The 25,829-nt window shown below is 38.4% G+C and overlaps 1 protein-coding gene across 5 annotated transcripts; it reads left to right on the forward strand.

Annotated features, from left to right (window-relative positions):
* Positions 1 to 1,008: 1,008 nt before the first annotated feature.
* Positions 1,009 to 24,698, forward strand: LOC103714135. Of its 5 annotated transcripts, none has more exons than XM_008801291.4 (6): positions 1,009 to 1,096; positions 9,180 to 9,320; positions 9,510 to 9,765; positions 22,582 to 22,669; positions 24,010 to 24,076; positions 24,209 to 24,698. In XM_008801291.4, the coding sequence occupies exons 3-6, from the start codon at positions 9,642 to 9,644 to the stop codon at positions 24,260 to 24,262; spliced, it is 333 nt and encodes a 110-aa protein (XP_008799513.1). In that variant the 5' UTR covers positions 1,009 to 1,096; positions 9,180 to 9,320; positions 9,510 to 9,641; the 3' UTR covers positions 24,263 to 24,698. The 5 variants fall into 5 exon arrangements, with proteins under 5 accessions (XP_008799513.1, XP_008799512.1, XP_008799510.1 ...); XM_008801290.4 differs by having other exon boundaries at positions 9,515 to 9,765; positions 24,165 to 24,698; XM_008801288.4 differs by having other exon boundaries at positions 9,515 to 9,765.
* The last annotated feature ends 1,131 nt before the right edge of the window (positions 24,699 to 25,829 follow it).

The raw sequence follows: 25,829 nt of genomic DNA on the forward strand, positions 1-25,829 counted from the left end.
CAATTGCTCTCCACCCATATTTTATTAAATTCAGAGGTAGTTGCAACTACCTAAAATATCCTCTCAATTGAGCATCAGTAGTTTGGACCAGCCACTTAGTTGGAGGTAATCATGCTTGTGAAAAAGGTCACATGAACTGAATAAAAATTGGGCTACCACCGACTCCCAACATGAATTTCAACTTATGGATGCATTTAATTTTGCTTGACACCACTTTTAAGATGTGCTGACGATATCTTTGACACAACTGAAAAGATCCCTAAATTTCACCAAAAAAAAGAGATCCCTAAATGATTTATTATAAAGTAAACATGCCTAATCGATCTTTTGATGCAAAATTTTTTCAGATGTATAAATTTTTGTTCGCCCTACTACCAGTAATCATCATTATGTTAATAATTTTTAATAATATAATTATCTTTGAGCCATAATTATACAAGAGATTCACATGTAAACTAGCTGTTATTTTTTTTTTAACTATATGATGGGTGATGGTGTGGCGTTTCAGGCCAGATATACGTCCACAAAAACTGATGGAGCCGCAGATTTAGTGGCTTTTTATGTGGCGTATCACTCCAAAAGTATTCTATGGGTCGAAGAGGAGAAGTTGTGAAGAGCACTCTGCAGTTTGTTGTTTTTTATTTTTATTCGACGTACTTGTAATCAAATACTACGAAACACCCACTTTAATATATATTAAAAAATAATTTAAAAAAAAAACTAGCTGTTACTTTAGATTTTGATACCTCGCCAACCATTGTACGCTACCAACTCCTGGCTTAGACCCGGCCGGACCACCTGACCCCACCAATATCCTCTTCTCGGAAGGAAATGGTACAGAGCCCAATTATGGTACACAGGCATGTCTCTGCCATATGGCGAGATATTATTGGTAAAATATGCTCGTCGTCGTAGAATAACCAATAGTTTCATGACACATGGCGATGGAGGACCTTCTATTCCCTTCGGGCCGGGTCTGGGCCCCGCAACATTTTACTCAACAAGGAAGTGCTATAAGTCTCTTCCCTTCGCTCGCGTTATTCCTTTTCTTCCCGAAGGCCGAAGGTTAAAGGAGGTCCGCCATCGCACACCCCAGGTATGGACTCTTTTTTCTCCTCCTCCTCTTCTTTCCCCTGTCGAGAAATCGTTTCATCCAATTCGAAATTCCCAGTTCGATTCCTCCATTTGAAGAAAGAAATAACGAATTTCTCATCAGAGTTTAACAAATCGATCCTTAGCCGATCTCGAAAAAGGTCTAACTTGTCCTCAGTGTTCCTGTTACTGGTTCGAATTCAATTAGATCGATGGATCCTTTTGGCCTGTTCTCTGGGTCTCTCCCAATTGCTTATTGTTGGTGATGATTTCGACTTGGGGTTGATGCGATTCAGTTACGATTGATTTGCTGCCCTTTTTTAGGCTTTTCTTTTAATATTATAAATTCGATTCTGTTGTTGTTGTTTATCTAATTTTTATCAGTGTTCAACAGTGATGCCGAATAATTTTTAAACTAAGTTCTACTTTGGATGTATGATTGAACGTATAGTATCTTGTATTTGGATTAGGATTAGGATGAACAGGTCTCATCATTCGTTGTTTTCTTATAGTACCTTTTAGTTGGTTTATCTGTTTCTTGATGAATCCTTGTTGCCATTTGGGAGAAAAGTATTGAGCTTGGATATTGAGCATATGTATGTTATGTACTTTGGCTAGTTTATCGGAGTTTAAGTAGGTTACATATTTTGTAAAGGTGATCAATGGAGTTTCTGAAATCAGAAAGTGGTGCTGTAACCAGTGAAATGATGATGCTCTGATGATTGGGGTAGTGAATTGAACCTTGTTATTGCAGACCTGACTGATTAGGGAGCATCTTGTTTGATTTTGACTGGAAATTCATTTTAATAAGAATCAATTTGTAATTAATATGGAGTATTCATAATGTAAAGTTTAAAACTGGGGATGTTATTCGTGAGTATTATACATTGAGATTGCAAATTTGAGAGTAATTTTGTTTGTGGCATTGCAAAATTTCTATTAGATTATTGTGTCCTGAGCTGTAAATTTTCAAGGGAAGGAAAACAGAGCTTCAATAGTTCTAATGGTATCAAATATGGACCTAATTGCATATAACCGAATATCGTATAGGATTTACAATATTCTACTTCGCTGTATTAACTTAATTTTGTAGGATTTCGTGCTCGCCAATTGGCTTTCTAGGTTTTAGTGTAAGCCAAGGATTAAACTACTATCTCGTGCCCACAATCATGGGTTGAGAGGGTAGGTAACAATGTCATTTTGGTCACATGCCCATCCATGTACCAGGGTTCGTGGAAAACAGAATGGCTCCCTGTGAGTGCATGGCAGTCAAACATGCACCAGCATGGACTGGCTCCCTGTGCTGTAGGTTTTTCCTTTAGAGAAAGGGAAGGAAGACCCACCTAAAGTAGATTATGCACTACCCAAAACTTGGGCTGAGAATCTCCTCCAAGCGGAGGGGAGATACTACTACCAAGGCTGATTTTAGATAGTGACGTATTATATAGGTATTCCAGGGTTTAATTAATAATAACCTGATGCTATATTTTCAGAACATGACATGATAATTCAAATAATGATTTTTATATCCAAATGAGAAGGTGATACATGTTCTATAGTTTTTTATTGTATAGAATTGAAAATGAAATAGTATGTTTGAGCTAAAATTTATGCAAAGTATGAGTTTGTCTGTTTGTTTTTATCTCATTTTTTTCCACCTTTGCTTTTTATAAGAAGTGCGAAGATGCTCAAAAAAACTCTAGTAGTTGCTTAGCACTATCTAAGTAGTATGCCTGATTTCCAAGTATGCTGTAGTTTCACAAGTTTATCTGTTATAAATATAATTGCAACTTTGAATTATGTCTCTTAAGGAGATAGCAGCAAATGGCAAAGCCACCCAAGCAAATATTTAATAGTTGACCTTATTTGGTACTCTTAATAGCCAACTATGTCTATCTCTGTCTAGTCATAATTAAATTTTAAAATTCTGTTAGGAAAAAGTGAGAGTGATTCTCAAAAGGATGTTAGCATTTTCTTAATGAAAAGGAAAAGTAGCAAAAAAGAAATGAAAACAAATGAATCTCTTGATAATACTATATTGGTTTTAGCTCTTAAGCAACTTTTTTTTTTCTTCATTATGATGCATTAGAAACAATATGTCATGCATCACTATATACATTTGTATATATACTCATGATCATAAATTATTTGTATTAATATTTTTTTTGAGATTTTTTAGATATCTAATTTGAAGCCATTTTAAACTTAATCCTACATCATACTATTTCTTCCCTTTTTTTCATCTTAAAACCTTAAATCTAGTGATGATAGAAATATTCAAATAAAAGATATAAAAATTAATATGAATTTAGTTTGATTAGTAATAAAACTAGCTATAATAAAGGGAACCAACAAGCATTAGCCCAATTACAATGAACAGGGTTATAGGAGTTGTGAAAAATTTTGAACCATCAAAACTAGATTTTTTTAGATTGATGCTTAACTTGAGACAAATCACATATAATATTAGTACCGAACACTTATTTAATGCAACAATTTGGTGAGATGGAGGCTTAAATTGTAACCATAGAGATCAATTGGTGGGATAAAAAAAGTGCAAGGTCTCCGTGCACAAAGCTTCTGCCATTACAGGGTTTGGGGAGGGTTAGATGTATGTAGCCTTACCCCAAAATGCAAAGAGATTGTTTCCGTATTGCAAACCGGAAAGCATAATATAAATCATATATTTAACATGGCTATTAATAATCAAGTAGAATTATACTATTTCTACTTGGATTAAATGCTGAAATATTGACTAGAATTTGAGACATGACTCCCAGACCTTTTAGATTCCTTTAACTATTGTGTATATCTTGGAGCAAGCATTGGCATGGGCGCTTAATAGCTTGAACAAAGGTAGCTCCCTATTTCCATGAACTTTGACAACAATGTAATTATGAGGCAAATTTATGGCATGCAGGTAAAAATTAAGGGATGACATGATTATTTTATTGAATGCAACTCTCTTATAGTCTTATGATCACATTTGACAAAAGGTTTAGGATTTGTGCCATCAAAGTAGTCATTGACATGAAGGTGAAGCTTTATAAAGATGGCCCAAATATAACCAAGGTATACAGTACCAGATCGAGTGTGAGCACAATGGTAAGGTTGCTCCATTGTGATCTAGAGGTCGCAGAGTGAAAACACAAAAATAGGCTCTCTACAAATTAGTGTAAGGCTACATATATCAGACCCTCCCAATATTCCACAGTAGCAGAAGCTTTGTGCACTAGGCCGTCCTTTTTTTAATATAATACTGGATTGAATCACTTAGTTTGGTTGGTATTGTACTGTACTTGATATGGGTTTGTGCTCATATTGGTTTGAATCGATCCTTATCGGGCCAAACTGCTCAGTTCTGAGTGGTTTCACCAATATAGGCCCTTTACTGGTTTGAGGCCTCAATTATTGGGGAGAAATGTCTTGGTGCATTTTTTCCCCTCTATTTCAAGGTAAAAGAGGATAAAGAGAGATAGATAGTGGAAGGTGAGCAAGAGGTTCGGTCTAGGTATTTTTCTTTCATTTTCTTGTTTCTTTGACGTCCCATAATTAGGCAAAAATTTTAAAAAGATATGGAGAAATCAGGTCAGAATGTTGTATTTTGACATTATTTCTTTTGACGCTCGACTTGGAGTTGAATAGATGCATCATGCATGTATGTTACACTTCCAATCTTTGATATAAGTATTTTATGTTTTTAATATTATACTTAGTTAACTTAACATGTAGCATATATCCACACCACTTTTTAGGCATGTAACATAAAAAATTAAAATATATATTACCTTTAACCATTAAAAATGAACTCACAAAACTTATTATATTAGTTGCATGGGTATGTTTTTGTACAATGTGGTACGATATTCATACCGTACCATTTTGGTCTCGCACCAGTATGTAGTTTGGTACCAAGATCACAAATCTTGAATATAATAGTTGGAAGGTCCTTTCTAATCTTCATGGCAAAGCCTCCAATACATCAATAAGGTATAGATCTATGAGTTGGATATGGAGCAAGAAGCAAGCAATTATAACGCCCTTGGGTGTAAAATAAATAAAGCACAAGGTACCACAAATGAAAGCAACAAGGCTAAAAAAAAGAATTCAGACAGGGTATTCAAAAGAAAAAAGGACTGCAAAATTATCAGTGCAAATACATAGCTGTCATGTCTTGATAGTAAATCCAACAGTATAAGATCAAATAAATTTCACCATAACAATTTTGATGTTCTTTGATTTACAAATCACAGATGAACGCTAAGTCAAGGTAGACTGAACTGAACAAATTTTGGGAGGAGAAAAGACATGAGATAGTTTCACAAAGCTTACATGTCCAGTGATAGGCTGCTGAGTCAAGGTTGAGGTGTCTGTTCCTACAATTTAAGAAATTCTAGGGCACAAAATTCAGCTAGACATGCCACTGTGCAGGAGAAGTCTCCAGATCAGGTTTAAGGGAGTTCTGACAAGAGAAAATTAACAAAACAGTCCTAGACTACTAGTTCAATAGTAACAGGGCAGTCCTTGGACAAAAGTTTGGCAAGAATCCATACCTCAGGTTGATATGAGACCCGCAGGATAGAAAGGGGATGGACCGAGGATTACAAGATCAATTTGATCATCTGACAGACCCCCAGCAACCATCATCTTGCTGATGTCTCTGACTCCTAGTTTCAACTCTATCAACCAGATCAGAGGAAAATGCAAAACAGAAGCTACGCTAGTTCCAGAGGGAGAGAACGAAAAGGACTGCCTAAAAAGAGAGGCGAAGGATGAGGGCCCACCTGAATAAGAAGACAAACCAGGTCAAAGAAAGTAGGTTTGCCTCCACTGACCATATCCAGCATCTTTTATCGGTAGGTCGTTGGATTGAAGTGTGCTCCTACTTCTTGGGCAATGATAGAACAATTGGATGAGCAAATTGATACTTTGACATCTGGTCAATTTTGGTGGTGGCCAGAGATGATGACAGCTGGCCGGGATGGCTGAGATTTTATAATTTTTGGGCAAAGAGCTTGGAAAGGAAAGCAAGCATGCATTCCATAAACTAGGTGGTAGCCCAAAAATGTATACATGTGTACACAAATAAATGCAATACATTAACCAAGGTAGTAAGTATACCAACCAGTATGTAAGAATTGTGAAGTCTTGATAGTTGATATACAATATATTTCCTATGTAACTTAAATAGAATATCCAACAAAGTTAATCCTAGGTGGGTGAAGTTGAGATTTGATTATAAAGTGTCGTTATCATCTGATGCTTGTGTGACTTGGGAAAATTTTATAGAACACCAATGAAGTTGGAAACAAGGTATGCCATCTCGGTACTCGGCCCCATACCGGTGCCACTCTGTTACTGTGTCGGTATGCCCAATATGGGGGCTTGCTCGGCATACTGAGTGTTAGTACGCCTCCCATACCGCATACCGGTTCGGTATCGGTACGGTACAGTATGCCCCATACTGTTCGGTCCGATATGGTATAGCGTATCTTGGTTGGAAATGATATGTGATTTGGTATCTTAGGCAATCAAGTGGGTGCTTATCTGTAAGTTGTGGGAAATAACGTTGGTATGTTAAGGTGTATGTGTGATACATCCTGAGTGGAAAAAGTCAGGACTATTTTGAGTCGGGCTTAAGACATGCACCAACATAGGATAGAGGATTTAAGAATTGATGGAGGTAGTAGGCTGACACATGGTAGTGAGGCCATCTTTCCCTCTTTCTTTGTGTGTGTGTGTATCTATAACTGATGCAAAAGGTCAGCAGGACTAGTTTTAGCCAGGCTTAAGACATAAACCAAGATATATTTGAGGGTTTAAGCATTGATGGAGGTAGTAGGACAACCCAAGGTAGTGAGGCCTCCTCGCCCCCCCTCTCTCTCTTTCTCTGTGTGTGTGTGCGCGCATGTGTGCATCGCATGTGTTTGTGTGTTTGTCTGTCTGTCTATAGCACCCATCAGCATTAAGCTGTTTATTTCTTAATGCTTGTTATAAATGAACTGGCTGCTAATATTTGAGCCTCATTTTGTATTATAGTCTTCATTGATATGATATTGGCTTTTTAAGATAAAAACTTGGAAAATGCTAGATTAGAATTACAGATGATGACAAGTGGGGCGGATAAGGGTGTAATATTTAGTTGAACCAAATAATTGGAGTTAGGATAACTGGAATTGGGGGGTCCCAATCAATTTGGAGACAGAGGTAATCTAGAATATGCAAATTCATAGTGTGATCATTTAATAAATCAATACAGCAGTTGATTGTGACAATAATCAAACTATATATACTGTTTGCTGTTAGAATTATGAATAATCTATAGGATGCAACCTTAGGAAATGCCACACCACAAATGATAATTTAGAGGTCTATTGTTGAAAATTTAGGATTTGAAAGTAGAAATGAATATACCAGGACAAGGTTAAGCCTCATTGATAGAATAATGGAAAAGAGAGTGAGGTGATATTTTCATGTTCATGGAAGAGCAAAGCAGGCACTGTTTAAAAGTGATCCAACCTCTCACAATAGAGGATTTTGGATATCTGTCAAATGTGTAGAAGAGATGAATGTGTAAAGAGGTATTTTAAGAAAAGGAAAAGGACATTAAAGAAAACTTTTGTTGGGAATGAGGTACTTAAAATAGATTTAGGAACATCTTAGGCTTTTCTAAAGTAATTCTGAGTGGACTGATGGAATGAATGACTGAAGAATCTACTTTTGTTGAACTACGGAATCAATCCGTTGGCAACTTTTTTGCATGGTTTCAGTTCTTAATTAGTATTATTTTCATACTAAGGTTCGAAACACATTTTTTTGTTTCGATTTTGGTCAGGCTTGTATAGTTTCAGTTTTGGCATTTTCAGCAAAGAATCAGAGTTGGTCATAAAAATCAGAAAAACATCAAAAAGAAAAGAAAAATAGAAGAAGTCATGAAAAACTATCACACAGCAGTTAGACGACTTTGTTATATATAGATTCTTTAATTATGTAGTATCAACAGTTTTAGGCTGAAATTAGTATTGGATATAAGTAAAATTTCTGAAGTATATGGGTTTATGTATTACGAAATATCATATCATTTACTTCTTGAACCTCGATTGTTTGAAAATTTTTTATATTAGCAACTATGAAGCTTTTCGATGATGCCCAGTGCATTCAAGTCATCTTCATCATTTCTTTTAAATAGAATTAAAAAATATAATGAATTTTGATTTTCTCCTCATTATTTGTAGGGTTGACTGTAAAACATGTAGTTGTAGAATACTATAATTATTTTATTTAAAAAAAAAAGATGTTACTATTTAGTTTTTTTCATTACAATATGGGCCTTTTGGAGATGCTGGCCCATCGAGGGCTATATTTGATTATCAATCACCTTTTTAACCCAAGGAAAAGAAATAATTGATAAAAATTGAGAATGTAGCTTATATACTGGAAGAAATAAAGAAATAATCCCAAAATAATAATACACATCAAAACAAAGCATTAAGAAATCATCCATGGCTAGTCTTAGTCAATTCTCATCAAAACTAACCAAAGCTACTGAAACTCGACTGAAATCCAAAACTAGGGGTTAGTTTCAGTTTGATCTTGGATGAAACCAATCCATTTTCGGGTGAAACTGTTTGGGTCAAAACTTGAAACCGTTGTACTGATGAGTTTTTGACATTCTGGTTATTGTTAATGCTTGACTACATGTTGCACTGTCATGTTTGTAATGGTTCCCCTCCAGATATTCTTCTATATTCATATTTTACTCCATCATAGTTCCTTTTTGAAGTTAGGATCTGGCAACAATCTTTAATGATGTTGATGAACTAAGTCAGTGCAGAGGCATAGTAGAGATTCTTCCTGTAGTTGATTCAGTAGTTCTCATTATAGGAATTTCTATTAATTGCGAGGTTGAAGTTTCTTTTGGGTGTTTCTTATATTGTATAAAGTAATTGTATCAGTGTCTCCTTATATTGACTATAACCCCTACCAATATGGAAGATATCTTTATATCTGTTTCTGTGGTACTCTTATATAAGATTGAAAACATACCTATGATCCCAAGATACTGTTCTGATAAGTCTTTGATGCAGACTCCATTTGAGCAGGTAGAAGAATCTGCTACTCTACATTGACAATAAGCGTGAAAAGCATCTATATCTGCTATTCAGATGGGCATTTTGTCATGCTAATGGATTATCTTATTGAAGTGACTCTCTCTTAGCTTATATGGGGTAGGCAACTTTCATGGCTTGATTAAATTGCATTAGTGTTATATTTATCTTTCTTTGCAAATATTTGTTCTACTTAGGCAACTGAACTACAACTATCTATTAGTTGTCTAGTTTAAGTTACACTTTTAGTACTGTGCTCATGAGCGGTTCACTTGTGGAGCATCTGTCATTTCTTAAATCTTTGTACAGAGCAGTTGCTGTGTTGGAGGTCTATCTAAACCTCAACCAATACCAGATAGAACATTGAGGACACCCCAAAAGAAGAATTCTGGTCAATCATCTAGGCAAAAGAGAAGGCAATGGTCAACAAGTCCAGAGGTAATGGAGAATAATGTTAGCATATCTTACTCCGTTGAGACACACAATTCTTCTGGTCCCACTACCGTCAATGAAGACAGCAATGTTGTGGAGGAAAACACCAACAACGGTTCATTTATCAACCAAGGTTGATCTCTCTTATTATATTGAAAATGCCATCTTTTGATCTTGACATTTATAACAATAGCTTTTATCAAATACTCACCTGCTGCTTCACTGTTTAGTTCTGTTAAACTTTAGAGCAATTCCCAGTAAAAGAGTGAAGCAGTGCCTGATTCTTTTGAATCTTATTGTTGCCCAGATAGACAACCCAAGAGGGGGGGTGAATTGGGTTTTAAATTAAATTTGCAATTAAAACGTTTGTGGATGACTAATTAATACTTTTGCAAGATGATTAATTAGTTGCTATGTGCTGTGAGTGAAATGAGAGTGAGAGAGAGAGACACAAGCAATCACAAACACAATGTTTATAGTGGTTCGGAGCTAACCCTTGCTCCTACGTCCACTCCCCAAGTCTCACTTGGGAATTCACTATAACCCCTTGGATTACAGCCGGTTGTTTTACAAGCTCACAACCCAACTTGTTGTTTTACGAGCTCATAACGAACTCGGTCGGTTTTCCCAGGCTCACCGACTAGAACCACCCCGATTGTTTTCCCGGGATCACAATCGAACCCTTACACGTTGGTTTTACCCTCGGCTCACCAATCAACCTCTACACTCTTGATTCAATCCCCTGATTGAATCAAGCAAAGACAAGATGGAAAGAACAAGGACAAACAGAAAAACAGAGCTTCTAAAAAATAGATATACAGCAATATAAACTAGAGAGAAGTTAAGAGCCCTCAAACACGTTTGAGTTGGAGTAGAGTAGGGCTTCTTGAACTGTGAGTCTCCTCTTGAATGTCTGGTCCACTTGAAGGCAGGAGGAGACTTCTTTAAATGCTGGGAAGAGGTAGCTGGATGGAGTTAATGGCGCTCTTCCTTCTTTTCTGTTGAAAACCAGTTGGCAGAGATAGGATGCTTGATTTCTTTGAGTGGAATAGTGCTTCTCTGCCTTGCTACAGTCCTCTGTGGCTATTTAAGCCATCCCCCACGGAAACTAGCCGTTAGACACCTTTTTCTGCCCATTCTGCACACTCTGCACATCCTGACAATATGTCCGTTGGGGTCGGAGTCGACTCGCGCGATCTGGAGTCGACTCGGCTGTAGCGGGAGTCGACTCATGCTTTTCTGGAGTCGGCTCGGCAACTGTTCCGGATTTGAATTAAAGTGACCTCCGCGACTGGGAGTCGACTCGACTTAACCCGGAGTCGACTCGCCAACTTCTGGAGCTGACTTGCCATTTTCGGAGTCGGCTCATCCCATGAGGTCCATGGAGCTAATTTTTCAACTTGGCCCACTCGAGTCGACTCGACAATCCTGGGAGTCGACTCGGCGCTCAGAGCCCGAACTTCCGATCTTCTGTCTTTTGGCTCGTCCAGTCTTGGAGTCGACTCGAACTGTTCCGGAGTCGACTCGTCTCTCAGTTTCCGAAACACAGCCTTCTGCCTTTTTGATGTAGCGCTGCCTTGGAGTCGACTCGAGCTGTCTGGGAGTCGACTCGGCTCCCAGAGACAATAATTCGGTCTTCTGTCTTTTTGGGATCGCGCTGTCTCGGAGTCGACTCGCGCATTGCGGGAGTCGACTCGGATCTCAGAGTCCGAAAACTGCTCTCTGACTTCTGCCTTGTGTACCACTGAGAGTCGACCTGCCAACCATCGGAGTCGACTCGCGTTCCACAGGAGTCGACTCGAATCTCAGGGTCGAAAATCGCTCTCTGACTTTTCTGTCTGTAACTCCTTGGAGTCGACTCATACTACTCCGGAGTCGACTCGGTAATCATCGGAGTCGACTCGCGCATTTCAGGAGTCGACTCGCTGACAGGTTTTGAGTTGAGTCTTTCTGTTCGTCTGTCAGTTCTCAGTCGGAGTCGACTCGTAATGATCCGGAGTCGACTCGAGCCCGTGCCAGTGATTCTGATACGCTTGGAATCGACTCGTAATATCCCGGAGTCGACTCGAGTCTCAGACTTTGGTTCAAACTGACTTTTTAACTTATCCAAAATATCTTGAACCAAGTCTAGAAACACTTAGACAAGATTTTCACTGAAACACTCAATTGAATTCATTAGTAAACAAAAGATATACTTAAATGCTTTGAGCTCATCAAAATCAAATAGGGTTTTAATCAATCACTCCACAATCTCCCCCTTTTTGATGATGACAAAACATTGAGTATATGTAAAGTGAATTGCTCAATAAACAAGGAAATGAAATCTATAAATGAATTCAAGTGTCTGGTTTTTTAATTTATCCAAACTTGAAAGGTGTGAAACAATAAATTTTGGAGTTAAAGATCCCCCTTTCATTTGGAATTATATAAGCCTTCATGTCATGCACTCAATTGTTTGGCTTATATATATTTAATGATTTGACTTTCTTAAAAATTCAGATTCTCCCCCTCAACATATGCATTCTACTTTGTTTTGATTCTCTGAATTTCCTTTTAATGCATTGAAGTTTTTGAACTGAAATTTTTGGTTTTTAGAGGAAAAATCTGTCAATTTGTTCTTGAGTAGGATTCAACTAATCTTCGAATATCCCTTGAATAGATTCTGGAGATTACTCCATTAGGAGCCCCAACAGAGAGATAATGAGCCTCGAGGTACCAAATCCACTAAGAACAAATTATGTTTTAATTTTTGATTTCTTTTATGTTGATTCCATTTACATATCTATTAAATATTTCTCCCCCTTTTTGTCATCGTATCAAAAAGAAAGTGAGTATAACACTCAATCATTTAGAGAGCAAATTGCACAAAATTGAAGAGAATATGTCTGCTCATTGTATTGATGTGTATGTAAATACATTTGTGAATACAATAAGTAAAGCAAAAAGAATACATGTCAAAATACAAAAAGATATCTAAGGCTTCCTCGAGGAGGATGCGGCTCCCCGGGGCATGCGCTCTGCAAGTAGTGTGACTGCATTGGTGACGTGCTCGAGCTGTCGGATAATGGCCGAGGTGGCCCTGCTATGTGTCGTATCGAGCTCGGTCACCGACTGCTGAAGTGTGTCAAGCTTGGCGATGAGCACATTCGCCAAGCGCTCGGCCCCCTGGGTAGTGGTTCCCATGTCGTGTCGCATGTCATCGCGCATCTTCCGAGTGGTGCTCGTGACATCGCTCATACTGGAGAACTGGGCCTGAATCAAGCTCCTGACGTTGTAGATCTCTTCCCGCACATGGGCCGTCATCTCAGTCACGGCTGACAGGGAAGGGACCAACGCTGAAGAAGGTGCAGGAGAGGGAGCAGTCACTGTACCTCGGAGCTCCCTAAGCAGGTCGTCCCGGAGATCTCTAACTATCTCCTGCCGCAACTCCCGGAGCTGCTCAGGAGAGATCCGGACCTCCATGGGCTGAGTAGGTGGAGCTGAGGAGGAGGGTCCGGCAGAGGTGGTGGGAGCAGAGGTGGAGGAAAGGTAGGATAGTCTGAGTCTGGGTCAGGACTGGGGGAATGTCTGGTGGTATGTGTGGAGGTGGATGATTTCCTAACCCAGGTTCTCTCGACCTTCCGAAACCCCATCCTGTGTAGGGTTCCCGGACGCATGCGATCTGTCCATCGCAATGCGCGAGAGGGTTCTCCCTCAGGAATGGGAATCTCAGCCTCCCTAAACAGAAGAGTGAACATCATGCCATAGGGGAGGGTGAGCCTAGGTCTATCTAGTGGCTCACATAGGTATCTATATATCATCTTGGGAAAGTTGATTGGGGTGTCCTGGAGGATGTAGAACATAAGAGCTAGGTCTCTCTCAGATACAAAATCGAAGCGGCCAGTCTTCGGGAAGAGGGACCTAGAGATGATACTCAAGAGGAGCCGCATCTCAACTGAAAGTGAGCTAGCGGACACCTCATCTAAGGGGGACTGAGGTGGATGTCCTAGAATGGTCGTAAGGGCCTCAGTCCTATCCTCGGGGTGTGTGGGAGCCACCCCTACTTGTGGAAGATGGAGGACCTGAGCAATGATATCCTCCGAAATGAACAATGGGACACCGGCTACCGTGCCCTCGATACCCCCATCGCCCCTATGTACAGTACCGTAGAACTCCCTAACTAGGCCAGGGTATGTGGGGAGATCTAGGGAACAAAAATACTCTAAGCCCTGGGCCCGCAGTCTCTCTCCTATAGTAAAGCTCTCCCGGGAGAGATAGTCGAAATCGACGTATCTTCCGGTGGAGACCGCCTTCCCGGCGCACGGCCTCGAGGGAACCTCCCTCGGCGGGGAACGAGCCGGAGGTTGTGGCCTCGCGGGATCGTTCCGAGCCTTGGAACGCCGCTCGGCACCGGTCGCGGGTTGGGGTCTCTTCCGGACAACGGCTTTACGAGGCATTTTGACCTATGGAAGAGGAAGGAACCTAAAGAAGCGAGGAAGATGGACGGAAAAAATCTTAAGGTCGGCCGGAGACGCTCTAGGAGTCGGCTCTAGGGCTTGTGAACAGTGGCGGCGGTGAATAGAAGTGTTGAGTAAACGATGAAGTTAGGGTTAAAAAATCGGATCCCGACTGCGAGTCGACTTCTCTGAGTCGCGAGTCGACTCGACCTCGAGTCGACTCCAAAGTATGCGCGAGTCGACTCTCCTTATGCGCCTATTGACCTCGAGTCGACTCCCGACTGTATGCGAGTCGACTTCCCGTTACGAGCCGACTCTGAAACTTGCTCGAGTCGTCTCGAACTCTGGCACGCACCTAAAAATCATGCTATATTCGTGCCGAATGAGGGAAAATCACTAAGTTATGATCTGATTTGATGATCATTGTAAAGAAACTCTAAATTAGCCACAATCTAATCATCAAAATCAATGAACTAGTGGAAAATACCACTAGGATGGATCAATCACTCCCAATCCCCTCCTAAGCACACTAAATCTCTCTTCACTTAAGGGTTTTGTAAAAATGTCAGCTAATTGATCATCAGTGCAAACAAATTGAAGTGTCACATCACCATTCAGTACATGATCTCTTATGAAGTGATGTCTTTCTCAATATGTTTAGTTCTTGAATGCTGAATTGGATTTTTAGTTAGGTTAATGGCACTTGTATTATCACAATTAATGGGAATTTTATCTTGTTTAATGCCATAGTCTTCCAATTGTTGTTTGATCCACAAGATTTGAGCACAACAACTCCCGGCTGCAACATATTCAGCTTCAGCAGTAGATAATGCAACCGAGTTTTGTTTCTTGCTAAACCATGAGATTAAGTTTTCTCCTAGGAATTGACATGACCCGCTGGTGCTTTTTCTATCAAGTTTACATCCAGCAAAGTCTGAATCTGTGTATCCTATTAAGTTTAGGCTAGATTCTTTAGAATACCATAACCCTATATTCTTTGTTCCTATTAGGTATTTAAAGATTCTCTTGACTGCAATTAGATGAGATTCCTTAGGATTAGACTGATATCTAGCACTCATGCAAACACTAAACATGATATCAGGTCTACTTGCAGTAAGATACAATAAAGATCCTATCATACCTCTATATAGTTTCTGATCTACAGATTTACCTGATTCATCTTGGTCTAATTTGCATGATGAGCTCATGGGGGTGCTGATTGACTTGTTCCCCTCCATATCAAACTTCTTAAGCATCTCCTTGATGTATTTATCTTGATTGATGAAGATGCCTTCTTCAGATTGTTTGATTTGAAGCTCGAGGAAATAATTCAGCTCTCCCATCATGCTCATTTCAAATTCACTCTGCATCAAGTCAGCAAATTCTTCGCAGAGGCGATTGTTAGTAGCACCGAAAATAATATCATCAACATAAATCTGCACTAACAACATATCTTTGTTTTTCTTCTTTAGAAACAATGTTGTATCTACACTACCCCTAGAAAACTCATGTTCTAATAGGAATTTGCTAAGCCTCTCATACCATGCTCTAGGTGCTTGTTTCAAACATAAAGTGCCTTGTTCAATTTATATACATGATTAGGGTATTGATGATTTTCAAAACCAGGAGGTTGTTCTACATATACCTCCTCATTAATATACCCATTTAAGAATGCACTTTTTACATCCATTTGAAATAATTTGAAGTCCTTAGAGCATGCAAATGCTAGTAAAAGTCTAATTGCCTCAAGTCTAGCTACAGGAGCAAAGGTTTCATCAAAATCTATACCTTCTTCTTGATTATAACCCTTTGCTACTAGTCTAGCCTTATTCCTTATTACAATTCCATTTTCATCAAGTTTATTTTTATAAATCCATTTGGTACCTATAATTGAATATTCAGTAGGTCTTTCAACTAGATTCCATACTTTGTTTCTAGTAAATTGGTTTAATTCTTCTTGCATTGCATTTATCCAATTTACATCTTTTTCAGCTTCTTCTATGTGTTTGGGCTCAAAATGTGAAACGAAAGCTAGATGATTGTTTAAGTTCCTAAGAGATGCTCTAGTCCTAACAAGTTGAGATGGATCATCTAGAATTAATTCCTTAGGATGCCCGTGAGCAAACCTCCAAGCCTTAGTCAGCCTATGATCCATAATAGCCTCTTGGCTTGATGATGCATTTCCAATTAATTTTTGATTATCATCTTGTAATGTCATCTCATCTATCTTCTCTTCAAGAATTTCACCATCATCATCAAAATTAACTCTCTTGCTAGAAGAGATATCACTAAAATCATCAAAAACAACATGTATGGATTCTTCTATAACTAGGGTTCTTTTATTAAAGATTCTATAGGCTTTACTAGTTGTGGAGTACCCCAAGAATATACCCTCATCAGATTTAGAGTCAAATTTTCCTAGATTATCTTTCTCATTATTATGAACAAAACACCTACATCCAAAAATATGAAAATAGTTCACTTTTGGTTTTCTGTTTTTCCAAAGTTCATAAGGTGTTTTCTTTATGATGAGTCTTAATAAAACTCTATTTAATATATGACAAGAAGTATTGACGGCTTCTCCCCAAAAGTACTTAGGGAGGTTACTTTCACACAACATAGTTCTAGCCATTTCCTCTAGAGTTCTATTTTTCCTCTCCACAACTCCATTTTGTTGTGGTGTCCTAGGTGCAGAAAAATTGTGTGTTATCCCCTTTTTACTACAAAACTCATCAAATAAATGATTTTCAAATTCGGTACTATGGTCACTTTTAATAGCTATTACTGAAATATCTCTAGCATTTGTTACTTCTTTATGAAATTTCTTGAAAATTGAAAATGCTTGATCCTTATGGCCTAAGAACATGACCCAAGTATATCTAGAATAATCATCTACGATAACTAGACCATATTTATTTCCACCTAGACTTGTGGTTCTAGTTGGTCCGAATAGGTCCATGTGTAGTAGTTCTAGAGGTCTAGAGGTAGAGACACAATTTATAGATTTAAAGGAGTTCCTTGATTGTTTGCCAAATTGACATGCTTCACATATTTTATTCTTTTCAAACTTTAATTTTGGCAAACCTATCACAGAATCTCTTTTAACTAGTTTAGATATGGTGTCCATGCTTGCATGACCTAACTTACGGTGCCATAACCAACTAGCATCATTATCCTTAGTTTCATTAACAACTAAACATAGGTTGTGTTTGGCAAGATCCTCAAGGTCTACAACATACACATTTCTACGTCTTATTCCTTTAAAAACTAAACTATTGTCATTTGGGTTTGTTATGATGCATAGTGATGGTTTAAACATAACATTATAACCTCTATCACATAATTGACTAATGCTTAATAAATTATGCTTAAGACCATCAACATATCGAACATTATCAATAAAAGTTGAAGGGGTAATTTGTACTTTACCTATACCAATGATGTGACCTTGGTTATTGTCTCCAAAAGTCACAACACCTCCCTTCTTAGCTTCAAGGGTGAAGAATTGATCCTTGTCACCCGTCATGTGTCTTGAGCAGCCACTATCCAAGTACCAACAATTTTTGTCGACCTTGGCTGCAAGACACTCCTACACAAGCAAATCATATAATCTTAGGTACCCAAGTTTTCTTGGGTCCTTCATGGTTAGTAATGTTGGTTCCTTTTGGAACCCAAACCCTCTTAATTTTTCTTTTAGTTTTCCCTTTCCTATAATTACACACATTTGCTTTATGTCCTAAAGTTCCACAACAAAAGCAGGTTATTTTCTTAGTTTTACTTTCCCCTGCTTTAACAAAGAAGTTACTAAGAAGTTTTTGCTTATGTTTAGGTTTATACCCTAAACCCGCTCTATTGAATACCGCTCGTTGACTATTAAGTATCATATTCAATTTTTCAGAACTATATGTAAATTTTTCAACCAAGGGTTTGTATTTTTCAAGTTCTTTAGTTAGTGTTTGTTTTTCTGCTTTTAGATCATTTAGTTCTTTTGTGAGACTCTCATTTATATGTTTATTGTTTTTGGGTTCTAATGTTTCTTTGTTCAGCCTTTCATTTTCTTTAGTTAAGGTATTATTCTTTTGTATCAAGATTTGGTTGCTTGTTTTAAGTTCTGCATTTTCTTTGATAAGAACATCTTTATCCTTAACTAATGAATCATACTTACGGAGATGAGTTTGGTTAGTTACTTTTAATTCTTTGTTTTTAACGTTTATTATTTTGTATTCATCCATTAATTCATTGAAAGCATCATATAATTCATCGAAAGTAAAATCTAAATGTGGTGCGGATGTTACCTCATTTTCATTGGTCATGAAGCAAAAATTGGCCTTTTCTCCTTGTTCCTCATCCGATGATGATGATGATGTGTCGGAGTCCGATAGGGTGGTGACAAGGGCTTTCTTCTTCTTGTACTTGCTCCCCTTCTTCAGTAAAGGACACTCAGCTCTGATGTGTCCCGGCTTCTTGCACTCATAACATCCAATCCCCTCATTTTTCCTTTCCTTACCTTTATCCTTTCGATAGAAATTTGAGGGGCCTCTCCTTTGATGAAAGGACTTCTTTTGGTTGATGAATCTTCTGAACTTACGTACGAGAAGAGCCTCATCATCCTCTCCCTCGTGATCTTCTTCTTCACTGCTGCTACTGCAAGACAAGTCTTTGTTAGATGATGTAGATTTGAGAGCTATTACCTTTTTCTTATGGGAGGACTCTTCTTTGCTGTGTTGCTTCATTGTTAGCTCGTGCGTCATTAGGGATCCAAGAAGCTCCTCAAGTGGTAGCTTGTTCAAGTCCTTGGCTTCTTGGATTGCCGTCACCTTGGCTTCCCATGACCTTGGTAGACAGCGAAGAATCTTCCTGACAAGATCACTGTTAGTATAGTTTTTGCCAAGGCTTTTTAGGCCATTGACAATGTCAGTAAATCTAGTGAACATGCAAGTGATTGTTTCATTAGAATCCATCTTAAATAGTTCATACTTATGAACCAATATGTTTATTTTGGATTCTTTGACTTGATTCGTGCCCTCATGGGTCACTTCAAGTCTATCCCAAATCTCTTTTGCAGAATTGCAAGTAGAGACTCTATTGAATTCATTCCTATCTAATGCACAGTAAAGCACATTCATTGCTTTGGAATTGAGTTGTGCCTTTCTCATGTCATGGTCATCCCAATCCTTTTCGAGTTTGGGTACAGTGACACCATCTACATAGATAGATGGAATGTATGGTCCATTTACTACAATGGTCCACATCTCATAGTCTTGGGCTTGGATAAATATTCTCATCCTAGCCTTCCAATATGAGTAGTCGGATCCATTAAAGAATGGGGGTCTTTGGGTGGACTGACCCTCAATGTGGGAAGATCCAAATGGGGTTGTCATTTTGATCTTTTACTCTTAGGGTAGAAGAGTTTAGGCTCTGATACCACTTGTTGCCCAGATAGACAACCCAAGAGGGGGGGTGAATTGGGTTTTAAATTAAATTTGCAATTAAAACGTTTGTGGATGACTAATTAATACTTTTGCAAGATGATTAATTAGTTGCTATGTGCTGAGTGAAATGAGAGTGAGAGAGAGAGACACAAGCAATCACAAACACAATGTTTATAGTGGTTCGGAGCTAACCCTTGCTCCTACGTCCACTCCCCAAGTCTCACTTGGGAATTCACTATAACCCCTTGGATTACAGCCGGTTGTTTTACAAGCTCACAACCCAACTTGTTGTTTTACGAGCTCACAACGAACTCGGTCGGTTTTCCCAGGCTCACCGACTAGAACCACCCCGATTGTTTTCCCGGGATCACAATCGAACCCTTACACGTTGGTTTTACCCTCGGCTCACCAACCAACCTCTACACTCTTGATTCAATCCCCTGATTGAATCAAGCAAAGACAAGATGGAAAGAACAAGGACAAACAGAAAAACAGAGCTTCTAAAAAATAGATATACAGCAATATAAACTAGAGAGAAGTTAAGAGCCCTCAAACACGTTTGAGTTGGAGTAGAGTAGGGCTTCTTGAACTGTGAGTCTCCTCTTGAATGTCTGGTCCACTTGAAGGCAGGAGGAGACTTCTTTAAATGCTGGGAAGAGGTAGCTGGATGGAGTTAATGGCGCTCTTCCTTCTTTTCTGTTGAGAACCAGTTGGCAGAGATAGGATGCTTGATTTCTTTGAGTGGAATAGTGCTTCTCTGCCTTGCTACAGTCCTCTGTGGCTATTTAAGCCATCCCCCACGGAAACTAGCCGTTAGACACCTTTTTCTGCCCGTTCTGCACACTCTGCACATCCTGACAATATGTCCGTTGGGGTCGGAGTCGACTCGCGCGATCTGGAGTCGACTCGGCTGTAGCGGGAGTCGACTCATGCTTTTCTGGAGTCGGCTCGGCAACTGTTCCGGATTTGAATTAAAGTGACCTCCGCGACTGGGAGTCGACTCGACTTAACCCGGAGTCGACTCGCCAACTTCTGGAGCTGACTTGCCATTTTCGGAGTCGGCTCATCCCATGAAGTCCATGGAGCTAATTTTTCAACTTGGCCCACTCGAGTCGACTCGACAATCCTGGGAGTCGACTCGGCGCTCAGAGCCCGAACTCCCGATCTTCTGTCTTTTGGCTCGTCCAGTCTTGGAGTCGACTCGAACTGTTCCGGAGTCGACTCGGCTCTCAGTTTCCGAAACACAGCCTTCTGCCTTTTTGATGTAGCGCTGCCTTGGAGTCGACTCGAGCTGTCTGGGAGTCGACTCGGCTCCCAGAGACAATAATTCGGTCTTCTGTCTTTTTGGGGTCGCGCTGTCTCGGAGTCGACTCGCGCATTGCGGGAGTCGACTCGGATCTTAGAGTCCGAAAACTGCTCTCTGACTTTTGCCTTGTGTACCACTGAGAGTCGACCTGCCAACCATCGGAGTCGACTCGCGTTCCACAGGAGTCGACTCGAATCTCAGGGTCGAAAATCGCTCTCTGACTTTTCTGTCTGTAACTCCTTGGAGTCGATTCATACTACTCCGGAGTCGACTCGGTAATCATCGGAGTCGACTCGTGCACTTCAGGAGTCGACTCGCTGACAGGTTTTGAGTTGAGTCTTTCTGTTCGTCTGTCAGTTCTCAGTCGGAGTCGACTCGTAATGATCCGGAGTCGACTCGAGCCCGTGCCAGTGATTCTGATACGCTTGGAATTGACTCGTAATATCCCGGAGTCGACTCGAGTCTCAGACTTTGGTTCAAACTGACTTCTTAACTTATCCAAAATATCTTGAACCAAGTCTAGAAACACTTAGACAAGATTTTCACTGAAACACTCAATTAAATTCATTAGTAAACAAAAGATATACTCAAATGCTTTGAGCTCATCAAAATCAAATAGGGTTTTAATCAATCACTCCACACTTATACTATCCTTCAAATTTTCATTATTCGTTGGGTTTTAGGAGTTGTGCAGATGCTGTTTTTGTTGTAGGTTATTGATATTAGGTCTTTTATGGGCATCTTGCTCTTGTGTTGCATGCTTTTGAAGTTAGACCCTTAAGCCGTGTCTATGTTACCCAGACCCCTTGCACTTTGATACTTAGACATGGATATTGGTATGACACTTAGGCAGGACTTCATAAGAAGAAATTCTGAAATATTGAAAGGATCTGACACTTATACATGTAGTTTAGCCAACAGATTTTGAACCCGATTACAGGTAATATAGGGTTGTATTGATTCAAGAATTAAAAATGTTGGGGTAGTTGGGTTAAGTGGAGTAACTCAAGGAAGGTATTCTGATGTCCAAAGAGGCCCTTCATTTTCTTTTTCATCATGTTGCTCCATTTATGGTTACAGCATATCCAGTCTAGTAGAAATTTTGTTGCTTCTACTTTTACAAATCCAAAACACAGGGATGACATCTGATTATTTTGTTTCTTACATGCTTAATCTCTGTTTGGAATTATTTGGATCCAACTTCTAAAATTTGTTTTATTACATGTCAAACTTATGGAAGTAAATTCTTGCTCAGTAGGTTCTGCAAATTCTTATTGATGTTGCCTTGGGGAATTCATACATTGAACTGTTGAATAGGGCTTTGTAAATCTTGATTTCTTATTAAAGTGCATTGAAGTGATGTTGTATTGTACTGCTGATAGATGGAAAAAATGGCTACTTCAATCATTAGTATTTGCATAGACAAGGATCAGATTTGGTATTCTGATGTCTAGCAATTGTAAATGCAGATTCATGGGCCTCTATTTTGGTAGTTTTGTCCATATCTTATTAAGTTACATGCTGAGGCTGAAGTGTTTATTCACGTAAAAATAATAATATGTCATGATTGTAAAATATTAATCTGTATATAAGTAGGAAGATTCTATTGAGCCTGATTTTTAGATATTTATGCTTCTATATGGTCCATGTTATAGCTTCTACCATCTGACCATTTAAAATTATATCGTTTCTTTTTCTCTGACTTATTGCTTTTAAAAATAGAAAACCCTGCCCTTAAAATTATTTGAGGGTAATATTCATTATATATCTTGTAGCTGCTATAGCTTGGAACGAGATGAGAAGAGATTGGGTTGGTGATCGGTCAAATAAATCCCATAGAGCACCAAGGGAACCAATAATAAGGTTAGGCATTCTTTGATATTTCCATTTTGTTCTTTGCACTGTTGTTACAATGACTACAATGATATTATTCATCTTCTAATTTATGCTTGAAAGTTTAATGCCTTTGTCAAATCTATATTAGCCTTTTCCTTTATATACAAGGATAGAACTTTGTCAACTTTTCTTCTCACTTTCATTTTTGTGCTTATAACTATGTCACCATTATCTGACTTGTATATAATATTCTTTTGGTGTGCCTATATCTTCTTCTTCTTTTTTTTCCTAGCAAATCGATGTCTTGTTTCTGTAATATAAGGTAGGCCAAACCCTCATGACAGACCTCTACCTTGGTCAATTTAAGAAAGTTAGGAAATTACAGTTTGATTGTTAAATGTTGTATGCACAAGTTAATAATTTAGATCTCCCACCATTCATTCTGGTATTAGTTATGCCCTGGAAACGTTTAAAATTTTATCCATGTGCGTGCACATATATAAATTTAAACTTCAGCATGGTTGTTTTGGTAATGTCATCAAATATAATTAAATGCATCCAAAAGGTCAAGGCACATGGTTGATGATGACATATTCGGTGCATGGGTGCAATTAATTGTTAGTTTCATTATAAATGCATGGAGATAAAGACTAGATCTGTTAAGGTGATGTAACCTTTTATTTGGACCTCTGGTACAACCTATGTATATCATCATTCTGCATATCTAATCTAATATACTATAAGAACAACTAAGTATGGGTCTGGCAATTTTTTTCTTAACTGAAGTTGACATTAGTGTTTTAGTAAAACTTTATTTGAAGAATATTCCCATGGCATATCAGTGTAAATATGCGAAAAATTGTTCCCCCTCATACTTAAAAATTAATAGTTCTCATCTTTTTACAAATTTTATCTCAATGGCTCATTTGGATAAGTCTCAAAGTCTTCTGTATGTGTAGAGAAGATTTGTCAAGTACATATGGTGCCCCCTACAAATATGAAAGTACGAATGTAATCTTAGGTCAGCAAGGCAGTCTGAAATCAGAACAATGACATTGTCAAGGGACAGCAAGGCATCCATTTCTAATTCTTGTCCAACAATAGCATTATGTTCGTAAATGCTACCCCTTATAAAATAAAGATAATGCTAGACACATTTGGAAATTGGCTGAAGTATAACAAGCTCTGGATATACAACGGCAATCTGCATCAGTATAGACTTTTGGAAATTCTCTGTTGTTGTTGGTAAATGAATCTTTTACATATTTTAATATGTTGTTGCTACAATTTAATTCTTTACATTTAAATTTGTATTTCTTACCATTTTGTTTCCTCATAGCTGTTCTGTTCTTGGTTCTTCCTTGTAGCTGGTGCATGACTTATGATGATTTACTTTCGACCAATCAACCTTTCCCACAACCAATCCCACTATCTGTAAGTTCTCTGCTATTACTCTTTGAACTCGTTACTTTCTAGGTATCATATGTTTACATGCTGAGTCTGATATGAATTTTATATGTAGGATTTTCTGATTGTTATATGACATCAAACTTTTGAGACTTGCAGGAGATGGTAGATTTTTTAGTTGACATTTGGCATGAAGCAGGCCTTTATGATTAGAGGAGGATGCTTGGTACAGCAGTAACATGACTTTAGTCATGGAAGTCAAGCGGGGATTTCTCATTAAAAGCATTCAGACAGATGTTTTATTGTTGTCAAGTCAGTGTGTTTTATCATGTAAAACTAGCATAATTCTGACTTCAGCATTTAACCTAAGCCCTAACTGATATTGGAAGCCATTGAATGAAGATAGCAAGTACCCGTGAGTTACTGTTTTCTTTAATGCCTTGGTAGTATTTCGGGTGGAAGGATCATCTTCTCAGCATGTCATTATGTTAGAGTTAGATCCTCATCTCGGTAAACATAAAATACAAGCATTGTGTGCATTCGATATTCAGTGTTCTGTTATTTTAATAGATTCCCAACTGTGTGGTGTATTTTGGACTTCAGTGCAAGGATAATAAAAAATGACAGATTACTGGCATTTGCATATGGATACTTTTGTGTTCCAAGAATCTAAATTGCTTTTCCGTTAATGGCACAATGATGTTGAGTATATAGACTACATATTCCTGAAGTTAATAACCGGGTGTTAGAGAGGGTGCTTGTGATTAGATAAATGTTATTTTCTGATGGAGATGTCATTGGATATGTAAACAAATCTATACCTAGTAGTCATGGTTGAAGTGAATTAGATTTGGCTTTTTTCTTGCCCTCCATCTGAACTTTAAAAATAAGTAGATATTATTATTATATTTGTAACTACATAGTCGTAGATTAATTTTCTTGTGGTTTGGGTAGTGAGCCATGATAATGCATGGAGTTGAAGTTCACTCTCTCCGTATCGGATCTTTGCTAACACCCTACCATAAAAAAAATTTAGGTATCGAAGGTGCAAAAATGTGAAGTCCAAACTTACAGTTTCTAATTCCATTAATTTGGTGCCCTTTCAAACCTGGGTAAACTACAGAGGATTTCTACTGAAACCTTCACTTTGCTCTCTAGTTGGCTAAACCCCGAGCGGTGCATCAAATCGGTCTATGCCTCACCTCTTAAATTATTTTGATTCCAAAGGCCAACACAATAGGATCAAAATTTTGTGATGTTAATGTATTTAGAACGTGGGCTTACTTTGAGCATCTTAATTTCTTCAGAATAATAACGCTAGCTTGAGATTCTTTTGGAAATAAAATCTATAGATGATTTTGGTAACAAGTGCTTCTATTAGAGTAAGCAGTCGGGATTCCTCCCGGTTCAGAGAGATCCAGTCTTACAATCATGGCCATCAGAACCTTCTAAAAAGAACAAAGCTTGGAAGGATAGAGAAGCTTGGCAATGGCTCGGCTAAACTGCAACTAAAGTTGGTCTTCTTATTTTGCTATATGGTCATTTAAAGTTTTTTCTCTTTTGGCGCTCATGCGCCATTGATTGGGAGATAGTAACTTGAGTTTTTGCATTATAGCCTCGCCACGGGAGACAATAACTTGAGTTTTTTCTTTTCTTTTTTTTGCTCGCATATATTATGAGTCGGGTTTGATCTAATACTATTTATAATAATTTTATTTAAAATGATTAGCTAAAAGATAATTTTTAAGCTCTTTAGTATGGTATAAGTAACTAATTTTTT

The sequence above is a fragment of the Phoenix dactylifera genome, chromosome 2 (genome assembly GCF_009389715.1).
Source record: "Phoenix dactylifera cultivar Barhee BC4 chromosome 2, palm_55x_up_171113_PBpolish2nd_filt_p, whole genome shotgun sequence".
Lineage (NCBI taxonomy): Eukaryota > Viridiplantae > Streptophyta > Magnoliopsida > Arecales > Arecaceae > Phoenix > Phoenix dactylifera.